General features: G+C 40.2%; 1 protein-coding gene across 2 annotated transcripts in view; it reads right to left on the bottom strand.

Annotated features, from left to right (window-relative positions):
* Positions 1 to 4,272: 4,272 nt before the first annotated feature.
* LOC148015820 (methionine aminopeptidase 1A-like) overlaps positions 4,273 to 12,121 on the bottom strand; it is a 185,330-nt gene continuing 177,481 nt past the window's right edge. For both annotated transcript variants that reach the window (XM_087664057.1, XM_087664058.1), the window contains exons 13-17: positions 7,311 to 7,384; positions 7,162 to 7,231; positions 7,017 to 7,082; positions 6,794 to 6,882; positions 4,273 to 4,783 (exon numbers count right to left, since the gene is read on the bottom strand). In XM_087664057.1, the coding sequence (XP_087520183.1) occupies positions 4,688 to 4,783; positions 6,794 to 6,882; positions 7,017 to 7,082; positions 7,162 to 7,231; positions 7,311 to 7,384 (395 nt within the window). In that variant the 3' untranslated portion in view covers positions 4,273 to 4,687. The remainder of the gene's footprint in view (positions 4,784 to 6,793; positions 6,883 to 7,016; positions 7,083 to 7,161; positions 7,232 to 7,310; positions 7,385 to 12,121) is intronic.

Below are 12,121 nucleotides of genomic sequence, written 5' to 3'. Positions count from 1 at the left end.
CAAAGCTCTTAGGAGGAGTACCTTCGAGTGATGCCTTCATTAACTTGGTATTGGACTAAAGGAGTAGCTCACGTTCGAGGTGAACATTGATGGGGGTTGTTGGAGATCAATGTTCAATCAAAGTGAGCTTCATGCATCTCAAGCACTCCTCTAGTGCCTCTTCCAGTCCTTTTCCTCTTCTTGTTTGGCCCTCCATCTTAACAACTTCCTACTACGGCATGATGCTCTCATTAGGATAGAGAGGTCTTTACTAGGGGGGGAGACAACCTGCACATGGCTCCCTTATCAACAACAATAGTCCTTGCTCCAACGTGATCACTGATACCCTAGTGACACAAGTGTCTTACTCTAGCAATACTCCACTTTTGCTCCAACAAACTGGGAGTATCCCTAGCAAAGGGATGATTGACCACTCTTCCACATGGCTTACCACTTCTCTAACCTCCCTCTTTTCTATTTCAACTCTTGGTTTTGTAATTAGTTCTTCCTACATCGACATCTTGATCTAATAGTCATGCATATTCTTAAGGGAATATCTTTTGTTGAGAAATTTGCATAAAAAATGGGTGATACATAGGAAGCTAACACATGAAAGGGTCCTTATGTTGAAAGTTCTATGTGTTGAATTAGTCAATAATATTTTTTGACAAGCAATGCCCTCAATATAATGTATTCCTTTGGTCAAGGGGAATGGTCTTGTTTGACTAAAATCAGTAGTCTTATTGCAAGAACATGCTATGTGTTGGTCATTGGAAGTCAGAGTCGTGTTGACTATCACTATGAAGGTGGATTATAAAGCTTTCACAAGGAACCAAAGAAGTAGCCTTGTCAAAATGATGAGTTGGTTGAGACATAGACTAACCACTCCTTGGAATGATGGTGGCGGCTACCTAAAGCCCTTGTAGTGTTGGAATGATTGTGATTGACCATGATATATCAACATTTTAATGTTGGTAGGTTATCTCAAGAGGGGTGATTGTACTCGGATGCTACTTTTGTTGTCCTCATCATGCTTAAATATTTACATAGATCTACGTAGATTAAATGCATGTTTATCATGCTTAAATGTTTACATATATAATTATAGTTTTATATAGAGCACTTAACCTTATGTGTGCACACATGTTGGAGCACGTCTCAAGTTGCTTCTAATGGGAAAAGTTAAATTGCATTGAAGTTTGATTACTTTAACATTGGAAAGAAAAAGTGTGAGGTGATGTGAAGAATTCTATTGAGACATGATGCTAAAACAAAGCATGTACTACGAAGATATGATACCATTGGTTACTGGACTGTATGGACAGATGCTCTTTCCCATCTATTTGTAGCCACATTAGAACAAGATAAGTGGAACCTTGAGAGCTAAGCACACTTGAGAATGATTCATTGAATGTACATGCTCGTAGGGTAGAAACCCATACCCATAAGTTGAGATAGAAGCCACAAAAATGGCCAAGGTTTGGAATTCCAAAAGCTTTATAAAAAAACCACAATCTAGAATACCAAACTAGGGCCCTAAAATCGTTTACCCTCCCCTAGTAGCACTGCACCAATTACTCCTATTGTTTGCTCATGGGAGAATTTGAGGCTACTGATATGTTTGATACAAATGATAGAGACAAAAGACACATTACTTGTGCTAACATACTATAAAATTTGAAGCACTACCCATTTGACTCCTCACGCTCTCCTTGGTCATGATATGTAGAGCCATCATCCATTGACCCTATCCAATCAAAGTACAAAATGTGGTTCTAAAGTTTTATAATATTTGAAGTTCATGAGGTTCTACTCTCAAATCCCGAGTAAGGATTTGGGCTATGGATGTAAAGAGACCTTCTAGAGTTAGCAAAGATAGTTCTAAAGGATTTGGGCTATGGATGTAAAGAGACCTTCTAGAGTTAGCAAAGATAGTTCTAAAAGGCTACCTCTGCAACAAGAATTATCATGCTACCTCATACACAACTACCTCCATAACAAGGACGAGGTGATCAAAAGCACACCAATTCACAATTCTCACAAATTACCTTAGTTGCCAATGCCCCAACTTGTGTGCATACAAGGGAACTAATATCAAAGCCATTTGAGATAAGGGCACATGAATAAGCATTCTCACCCAAAGTCATCTTAAATAAGGGTATACAAATAACACACAAATAAGTATTCTTACCAAGCCCTACTTTGGCCTAAGGGAATAACAAATTTATGGATATGATCCTATGATAAACATAGGCATGATACATAGATACATAATAGGAAAGCAAATAACATGGTACTTATGCAAGACCGATACAACATTGAGAAGTTACCCTAACAATATTTGCAAGAGGCTTTTGCTATAAAAGTGGATGTATTTATCACATTGACTTTTGATTCTAATATTTGCTTCAATGAATGCATGCTTAACTCACAACAAAATATAAATGAGCTAGACTATGGAGAATAATAAGCATATATATATATATATATATGCTCAATCTTACAAGCTTGGGAAAAAGAATTGTAGGCACAATAGAGGACACACATGCTAACTTTTGCATGTTTACCAATTGCATCTTTATGTGCATGATGACTACTTAAGAAATGGAACTTATGACAATTGGCAAGGAACATATTGGAACGTGCTTGAAAACTCTTTCGAAGGGTACTCATATTTGAATGGCTTTAGTCATGTTTGATAAAAGAGGAAAGTTTATGGAACTTTGTCACACCTTGTAACACGTTACTACACTACTTAAAGGCATTCTTAGCTCATGCAAAGTTTTGCCCCTAAAAAAAAGGGATGAAGAAAAGGAAAATAAGAAAGTCCTAAAAAAGAGATGCTACTTTTGAATATTCTCAAATTAGCTAGTGCTAGTCTACCTCTACCAAAAGTAGCTATAGAGAATGTGTAGAGAAATCTTTAAGGCTACTAAAGCTACATGAATGTATCAAAATGGAGAGAGAAGAGTTTATGAGAAGCTTCAATATTGCAAGACTTGAAATGAATAATTGTTTCATAGCATTCTATTCAAAAGAGCCTTTGGAAGAGACACCTAAGATGTGCTTTTGTGTGGTAGCAAAGGTGATGGAATTAGATCTTGCCAAATTTGTGACAATAACAAAGCTACTCTCTATTCAATTAGTTTTAAGAGGAAAATTTGTTAATATCATTGCTAAAAGTTTAAGATTGCTTTGCCTAGACCTACATGAAAGTATAGGGCATTTCTTCAAGATGTCAATCCAACACAACATTAGCTTCAGTGGAGCATTAAAAATTAATAAATATAAACCACCTTATCCTATGAACACATGTATGCCAAGCTAGTTCAAGAGAAAAATCAAATATTTGATAGGTGTATGATCTACTCAAGTATAGACCATACTAAATATATATTCTTGATTGCCAAAGTTGACATACAAACAAGTCAAAGTGTGTAAGTAGAGATAAAGATCTTTGCAACTATGAAGAGAGATAAATAGTACATAGTATGTGCTTGATTGGGGGTAATTGGTAATGAAACTAATAGTTTCCTATATAACTTTTCCAATTATCACCAAGCATTGATCATGCAGAAGGACCAACATCAAACCTCATTAGCAATGAGCATGGCATATATGAAATTTTCTAACCATATAATCACCATCACGATAAAAAATATGCTAAAAAATTGGCCTTGGAAAATAAGACACATAATATATCCGATGGTTCTTTTCACATTAGCATGAGTCAGGGAAAATGTGATACCAATACACAACTATGAGAGCAACGAAAAATAAGATGAAAGGAGGAAGCGAACATGTTTGCTCCCAACTCAAGGAGTACCATGGATCACATTGCATGCACGTGTATGGATGGACGTGTTACACAAGCAAAAAGTAATGAGATAAAAAGTTTTAAGTTCATGACTCTTACATACACAAATTTCTTTGGCATGTTCTCATTAGATTAATTAACTAGGTGAGGCTACCAAAGGTTGGTGCTAGAAAAGGGGTATTAAGAACATTAGGGAAACACAAGGTATGGAATCATCATCAGCACCAAGCGAAGCACAATAATATAGTGACAGTTATAAAAGAAGCATTTACCAAATTCACAGTACAAAATCTCCATTTGAGTTCTGCACTCCAGTGATCAAGTTGCGAACATAAATCAGAACAACTGTAAAGGAGTTGATGAATATCTTTACAAATTGCTCCACATCTCTTACACCTGGTGGTCGCATTTTTTCTTTTCTGCAAGACCTTTCTTACAAGGCAAAGCTCCCACCAAACATTTCCATGACAATAACCTTAGCTTTTAAAAAAGTTTGCTCTTCCATACCCTTAGAAGGTTTTCTAGCACACAAATGCCATAATTGATTGTTGGCAGGATCTCGAGTCCAGGGTGATAATGTAATCTACTACACAAATCAAGTGGAGGCACTAGCTCCCAAAGGCGCATTTAAACTGAATGCATTAGGCACTCAAAACAGAGAGATCACAAGATGAGAAGGGCACAAAGTGATACAAACCATCCATGCTTTAAATTGAATGCTTTAGTCATTGAACCAAAAGGAATGTTTTGAAAAAGGCCTTAAAATAAGGGAAGCAAAGCCGCTCCCACCAAAACTAAAGGTTAAAAAACACCTCTAGGCTCTGCCTTTTTTTCTGGAAATATGTCGTTTGATGACTTGTGCCAAATTACAAATCCAAGAGGGGAAGCCTGCTACGCATCATCATGACTTCGCTCAGAAAGCCAGGGAAATACGTCCGGTGAACTTGGCAAGCGGGCTGTAAGAACCTCCACCCCTGTATCTGTGACCTGCAAAAACTTGCAAGTAAACATAGGTGTTATACAAATAAGATGCTCGAGTAAACATAGGTGCACATGCCTTAAAAGTAGTCATCTCAGTGTGTGTGGTACAAGCCTTGTAGCAGTGCACTCATTCAAAATCAGAGATGTATTAGCAGTGCAGTCAAATACAAACCACTGTGGGGAGATTGAATTGGATACTCGGAACATAAAGCATAGGTGCACATGCGTAGGAATAGGAACGCATTAACAGGAGTCTGGTTGAAGGTCAAAACATCTCGTCCAGCACATGCTAAAGAAGCAAAACAGCTTACTAATTTAAGCACACATTTAAGTTCCCCACTCATCTCAGAGACCTATTCTTTTTTCCGAGGATCTTAGAGACCTTTAGAAAGATCCCTTTGGCCTCCCCATTTTGACCACTAGATTACAGGACAATTGTCCCCCAATCTAGAATAACAAGTTGATAAACATCCTAGCCAAAGCCCTACACACACTTAGGAGGCTGCAAATAAGGTAGCAGTGGGCTCACGTTAAATATCGGCCTGCTATGGGCTATCGCCCGTAGACAGGCCACGTGTCGGTGACCCTGCACTTTTTGGGGGTCACATCTCTTTTTTAAATGTATATACTTAATAAATTTACAATCTGTCAGCTAACGCGCATGGGTGAGATGGTAGGGTGCATGACTACCAGCCTGGGGATATGGGTTCGATTCCTGACAGCGACACAATAATATTTTGGCCCAAAAGGAGGGCTCTTCATTATCACCGGCTGCGACCGGGTGCCACATCACCAGGCAGGCCGATATTTAACGTGAGCCGTAGCAGTGCACCACCTTTCAGATTTTGTCAATTCTTTTCACTTGAGACACTTGTGCTCAATGGTTGAGCTTGCTGGAGACTGCCGATCCAAAATTCTCTCCCCTCTTTTCTCACATGGGTGACCTCTATGTGCCATTTTTTGGGTAGTCAACACAGCATATCAACCTAGATACACTTTAAACAAACCTCATTCTTTCTGGTTTGTGTATGTGTATTTCTCCCAGTTAACTTTGAGCAAGAAGCTTGCAGCATTCTCAAAAGAATCCACATCCTCACAATCGTGTTACTGCTTTCACCACAAAATAGTGAACTGCACTGATGAGAAGCTAATTATGATTTAGAAATTGCTGATTTTGGTGGACTGTGTGACACTACCACTGGTGCTGAAACTACTACACAATGTGATACATCTGCACATCCAGTAAAATGGTGAGGGCATAGTGCAACCACTATCTAATTGCAGAGCCTATTGCTCTTCAACCAGGAACCTGTGTTAAAAAGGAATACAAAAGCAAATTGCAGTCAAATTGGAGGAGACACATGGGGCAAACGGTCTTAAGTTGCAGCAAATTCCCTTTTAAGTGCTTGCTGGGGGAAAATGAACTAGTAAAATGCTACTTCAGGAAAAGTTGGTTTATGAGATGATACATATACCAATCTTCATCTTACTTCAAGACTAGAAGGCCACAAGTGATGACTTGAGTGGATGACTCACGTTGCTCCCAGGCAGAAGGATGGGTCATGATCTCTGCCTACAAGCTTTGCATCAGGCATTTCCTCTAGCAACTTTCTTCTCTAGGAGAAGCTGGGGTAATTAAAAACGGGAAGCTTCAACCATGGTTTCAGGTAATTAGGGATAACAGAGTAGCACATGGCTGTCCTTGAGGTTTAAGTGCCACTTACATAGGACCTACATGACTTTTGATTCATCCAACATTTCCAAAGAAGAGAGGACCAAAAAGATTCAAAATTAAGAAAGAGAGAACATCTCATCTCAAGTAATACCACAAAAACCAGGCAACAGGGATTCAATTGCCATTTTTATAATACAAATGAACCAGCCTACAAAGGTACATTAACACCTAGATACATACAACCGTGCATGCATGCATAATGCATGCAAAGTTTGATTTCATTATCTAGCAACAATGATAGAATTGAATCCAAACACAATGTGATAAGCTAGTCTACTCACAAGCAATGTGTGCTCAAATTGAGCACTGCGTTTTCCATCTGATGTGACAGCGGTCCAACCATCTGGCCACATTCTGTCCCTCCAACTCCCTACATATGAAATTTCCACTTATAGGCATTTGCTTGTGTACTCGCATTACTCCCCAACAACAGGGAAAAGAAAACAAAGACGGACTCTATTGTCCACCTCAAATCAGAAAAGGGTGATAACTCACAACTCTCACCTGCATTTATCATAGGTTCGATAGTAAAGATCTGCCCTGCCTTCATTACTCCAACAGCTTTGTTTCCTGGTCCAAGTTAAGGGGGATAACAATAAAATGTTTCAGCTCTTACCTTACCAACAACACCTTACACAACTTTGGATACTTGTGTAATGCGGTATGTTTGGAGCACAATGGAACAATTCTCCAATGCCATGACCACAGTAAGACTTTACCTGTTATTCATAGAAAGCCAAACACAATAAACCTTGGAAATGTGAACATAGACAAACTTTTGACATGTGGGATACTCACCACAGAAAATCCCGACATACAAGCATGCCTATTGATAACTTCACCAATCTCACGGTATCTAACTCCAGGTTTCACTGCCACAACAGTCCAACTTTAGAAAGCAATGATGCTGCCGACAGAAAACACCTGGAGTTCTATGTCTGATCAGACAACAGTTATATCACTGCACTAAAAGTATCAGCACTTGGGGTACCTATATAAAGCAGTTTAGATCCAGTTACTTTGAGTGAAACTTACTGCACTTCAAGCATATGACAAGAATACACTAGAATGCTATCTGTATATAAAGCAGTTTAGATCCAGTTACTTGGAGTGAAACTTATTGCACTTCAAGCATATGACAAGAATGCACTAGAATGTTATCTGGAGCAAGCGGCAACAATAAGCGGCTTTTGTCAGATTGATAGGTTGTTTGTGTACTGTACCTTAGTTGGGGTGCCTGCAGATTGTCTGTATGTTGAGATACTGCACCTTGGGACTGAAGTTTCTTGAATCACTTGGCCAGTGCCTGAGATGAGCAAGCATTCCTAGGAAGTACAAAATGTAAAATCAATCTTTCCTAACTGTTACCAGCCAGGGTTGATTAAACACCGAGCTAGAAGGATCTATGTCATCAAGCTGAACCAGCCAAGGCTTTCCCCCAATTAACTATGAAATGTGACTGAGCATATGTGAACGATACCTATAAAATGGACTCTATTTATCCTCTATCAAGAGCATCTCTCATTTCTGAACACTCTTCTGATTTCCTAGGGTCTCTCTATTAATGCCAGCACCCCTTGCAGCTCCCACAATGTGTTCTATGCTTCTATTAGTGCTCACTGAGCTAGGCAGTTCTTGGTGGATTCAAACCTTGTGAGAACTATTTGGTGGCTCACCTGCAATGTATTGTATGCTTCTATTAGTGCTTACTAAGCTAGGCAAAAGTCTTGGTGCCTTCCAACCAAAATAATCAATACACAAATATGCCGAACAGTATGAAAAGCTATAGTCTATCCAATCCTTTAGCAACAATGCAGTCAAAAAGAGATTGTTGTGGAGATATTCTTAAGTGCAACCACAAAAAATGCTGCCTCAACAGTAGCCAAGTTTAGAAGCTTCCAAATAGTTCAGAGTGTCCAAAACGGTAGCACAAGGTTTCAATCTGACTGAAAAAGAACCAAAGATCCACAGAAGTTTGTCAAATCTAAAAAGAAGGAAAGTAGAGTTTGAAAGAAGCAGACAATCACTGAATAAGCTCCTACAATTGAGGAAAAACATAGAAAACCTGTGAAGTCTCATTCGAAGGTCCTTATCTATGACAAGCAGGCAATGAACCTGAAGCATCCCCCCCGGTAAGGGTGTGGGCTTTGTAGCTATACCATGGCGTGGGAGCCAGAAACGGCTGTATAGGGAGTAGTTGTGACTCTGAGCTCAGCTTGGTTTCCACTCTACGTGTGATTCCCTATACTCAGTGGTGAGCCCTCATATGTGCGGTGTCACGAGGGTGTAGTCCTGAGATGTACCTCAATGTTGTATCTTTCGATATCATGAATACAAAGATTCCTTATTGATATATCTTGTGTGCCATTCTACTTTTCCTTTTTGTGCCTCATGACAGGTTTTACCATGAAGTCCCATGAAGGTCCGTAACACTTGGTATCAGAGCAATACTAGCTCGAAAGGGGAGCTAGCTCATGGACGCGGAGGAGATCTTACCATAACACATCACACAACGTGACACGACAACCCCAACATGACACGACGTGACATGACCCCAACACGACACTACATGACCTCGATACGACACCATGCGACACGACACGGAGGAATGCGCCATGTTGTGACGCCCTTCCGGGCAAGTTCTATGCTGAAAATTAGAAGAGAACCTGATGTGTCAACAAAGTTGAGAGGGAGCCGTGGCGTGATAGGAATGTGCGGCATACCATTCAAAATGTCTTGGAAAGAGCTAAGGTTGTGGGAGGACACTTTCTTTGAAGAGGAAGATGAGCTATGTCACTGGCTCAAAATCATATACAAGAAGAAAGAGCTACGGCTCAAAATGATCAAGCAGACAAAGAAGACCACCAAGATGCTAAGGAAGACCCAACAAGGAGCCGATGTGCTGGACGATCTCGAAGAGAAGGCTGAAGAGCTGGGTGAAGACCTAGAAGAGGTTGACTACTAGTTGATTGTGGTGCGAGAGAGAGCCAGACTATGGTAAGTGAAGACGGCCTGAGACCTCGACATGGAGCTACAAGAGAAAATCATGTTGAGGTTGGATTGGGAGACTGCCTCTGGATATGAAGAAGCCAAAGAAAGGCCCGAACCATACTTGAAGAAGATGCGGGTTGAAAGAGTCCAAGAGCTGAAGAATGGAGCGAAGCCAACCAAAAAGCAAGGGGGAGGATGAGCTCGACAATGATCCTGGAACACCTTGCCCCCAAGATGAAGCTGACGGCTACTACTCCGACTACTACCCCGAAGACTACTATCCTAAAGGCTACCTTGAAGATCAATACTTCGACAACAAATACCCTCCTGAAGGAGATGCATACTACTACCCTGAAGATGTTCCCATCGACTACCACTTGGAAGGAGAATACTTCTACATTGACTACCCCTATCCCGAAGAATGCTAAACCAAAGAAGTTCCAGACAAGGAAGAAATGATAAAATATTATGTGAAGGGAGAAGGGTGGAAAATAGATGTGAGTTCAAAGGTAGAAAATATTATGATGGAGTTAGGATACAGAAAAGAAGAGGAAGCAAGGTGGACATTTGAGGGATGAACCACTGTACCCACAAGTTGCAGCCCAGTTGGTTGAAGAATCAGTGATAGAAAAAAAGAAAGGGGAGGAGCTCAATCCCGATGTTATAAACGACTGAAAAGATGAAGAGAACGGGAGAGAATTCAGTCCGACATTCAAAGGGCACGAGATCTTTTTTCCTCCCAGCCTTTCCTAGTTATTGCTAGCAACTCTCATCGTAATCCGATTGCCAACCGTCACTTGTTGGTGAGTCCTACTATTCCTGGACTCTCTTTAATTCTAGGCTCCCCTAAACCCCATTCAGGCGCCCAAGGACCCCGCACGGTCATCCCTCGTGCCTGTTTCCCGTAATTTACCTTATTAATATAACATTTCCTTCCCCTTAAAAATCGGTTTCGTCCTCGAAAACGATACTTGGAAGGTCTAACTGTAAATTGGGAAACCTTTTCCTTAGGGTACTTACTCGCTCCCATGTTGAGCTTTCTTCTGAACAATCTTTCCAGTTGACCAAGCATTCTTGATAAATTGTATTCCTTGTTCGTCTATTACGAACATTTAATATTCTTTCTGGTTCATGTGGGATAGATTGGTCATCTAATAACTCCTTAATGTTATCATTTAAGATTAAATTATCCAAATCACCCAGCTTTTTCCTTAACTCACTTACATGAAAAACTGGATGTATTTTACTACCAGTAGGTAGTTGGAGCTTGTAAGCCTTTTCTCCCACCTTTTTAAGTATTGTGAAAGGACCACAATACCTGGGTGAAAGCTTTGGACATTGTCCCGTTTTCATGGTTTTAGTTTGTTCAGGCACTTTAAGATAAACCAATTCTCCTTCTTCAAAGAAGACATCTCTTCGGTGAGGATCTGCATAAGCTCTAGCTCGATTTTGAGCTTTCTTAATATTTTCTTGAGCAAATTTTAACAGACTATTCATATCCTCCAAAAAGTCCTTGGCTGCCTGAACCTTTTCCTTATGCAGTCCTATTGCATGAGGAGCTCTGGGCTGAAACCCATACATTAACATAAATGGACTATATCCAGTGGAAGAGTGCTTGACACTATTATATGCAAACTCTGCTATCGGTAGATACTCTTCCCAATTAGTTTGCCTTTTACTTATATATGCCCTAAGCATATCTTCAAGGATTTGTTTAACCCTTTCAGTTTGCCCATCAGTTTGCTGGTGATCCGCCGTACTCATGCTAAGTTTAGTATCCAACTTCCTAAATACCGCACGCCAAAATTGACTATCAAATTTTCTATCCCGATCAGAAACTATATTTGCCGGAAGGCCATACAATCGGTATATGTTCTCTATGAACAATCTAGTCAATTCTGGTGTTTTAACATCAGTTGAAGTTGGAATGAACCTAGCCATTTTGGTTAACCTATCCACAATCACCCACACAGAGTCGTGCCCCCTCTGTGTTCTGGGTAATGCAACAATAAAATCCATGGAGATACTCTCCCATTTTCCTGAAGGAATCTCTAGTGGATGGAGAAGTCCTCCCATTTTCAATCTTTCAGCTTTATTAACCTAGCACTTGTTACATTTGACCACATAGTCAAGGACGTCCTTATTCATTCCAGGCCAATAGAACTGCCTTTTAATAAGACCAAGTCTTATTAACTCCTGGATGTTCCATACTAGTGTTAGCAGAGTATTTGTCAGCTCATGTGTGAGTCTGAGCTTGATCTGGGCTGGGCATTTTTATTAGGTATTTTAGGTATTTTTTTGGTGTGGCATTTTATGCCAGTGGAGCATTTTATGCACCAGTCGGCCAGCATTAATGCTGGCCGACCAGCATTTATTGCTCCCCACTTTTCAGCCTATTTATACTCAGTGGCTCCTCCTCAGTCAGTATCATCATCATCATCATCATCATCTTCACCATCTGCAAACTCTGTGGAGAGAGGAGCCAGTGCCAGTGCCAGTGCCCACGCAGCCAGTGACTCACTGTTGTATGCGATTGTCTCGTGTTCAGATATATGGATTCCATTTCCCATGCATACATCTGAGTTCTCATCTGTATCGTGTTCTTTCTTTCTTTTCTT

This window comes from Lygodium microphyllum, chromosome 23 (genome assembly GCF_053477565.2).
Source record: "Lygodium microphyllum isolate KBCC chromosome 23, Lygodium_microphyllum_v1.1.10, whole genome shotgun sequence".
Lineage (NCBI taxonomy): Eukaryota > Viridiplantae > Streptophyta > Polypodiopsida > Schizaeales > Lygodiaceae > Lygodium > Lygodium microphyllum.
Note: the sequence above shows the minus strand (reverse complement) of the source record. Positions and strands in the feature narration are given on the sequence as shown.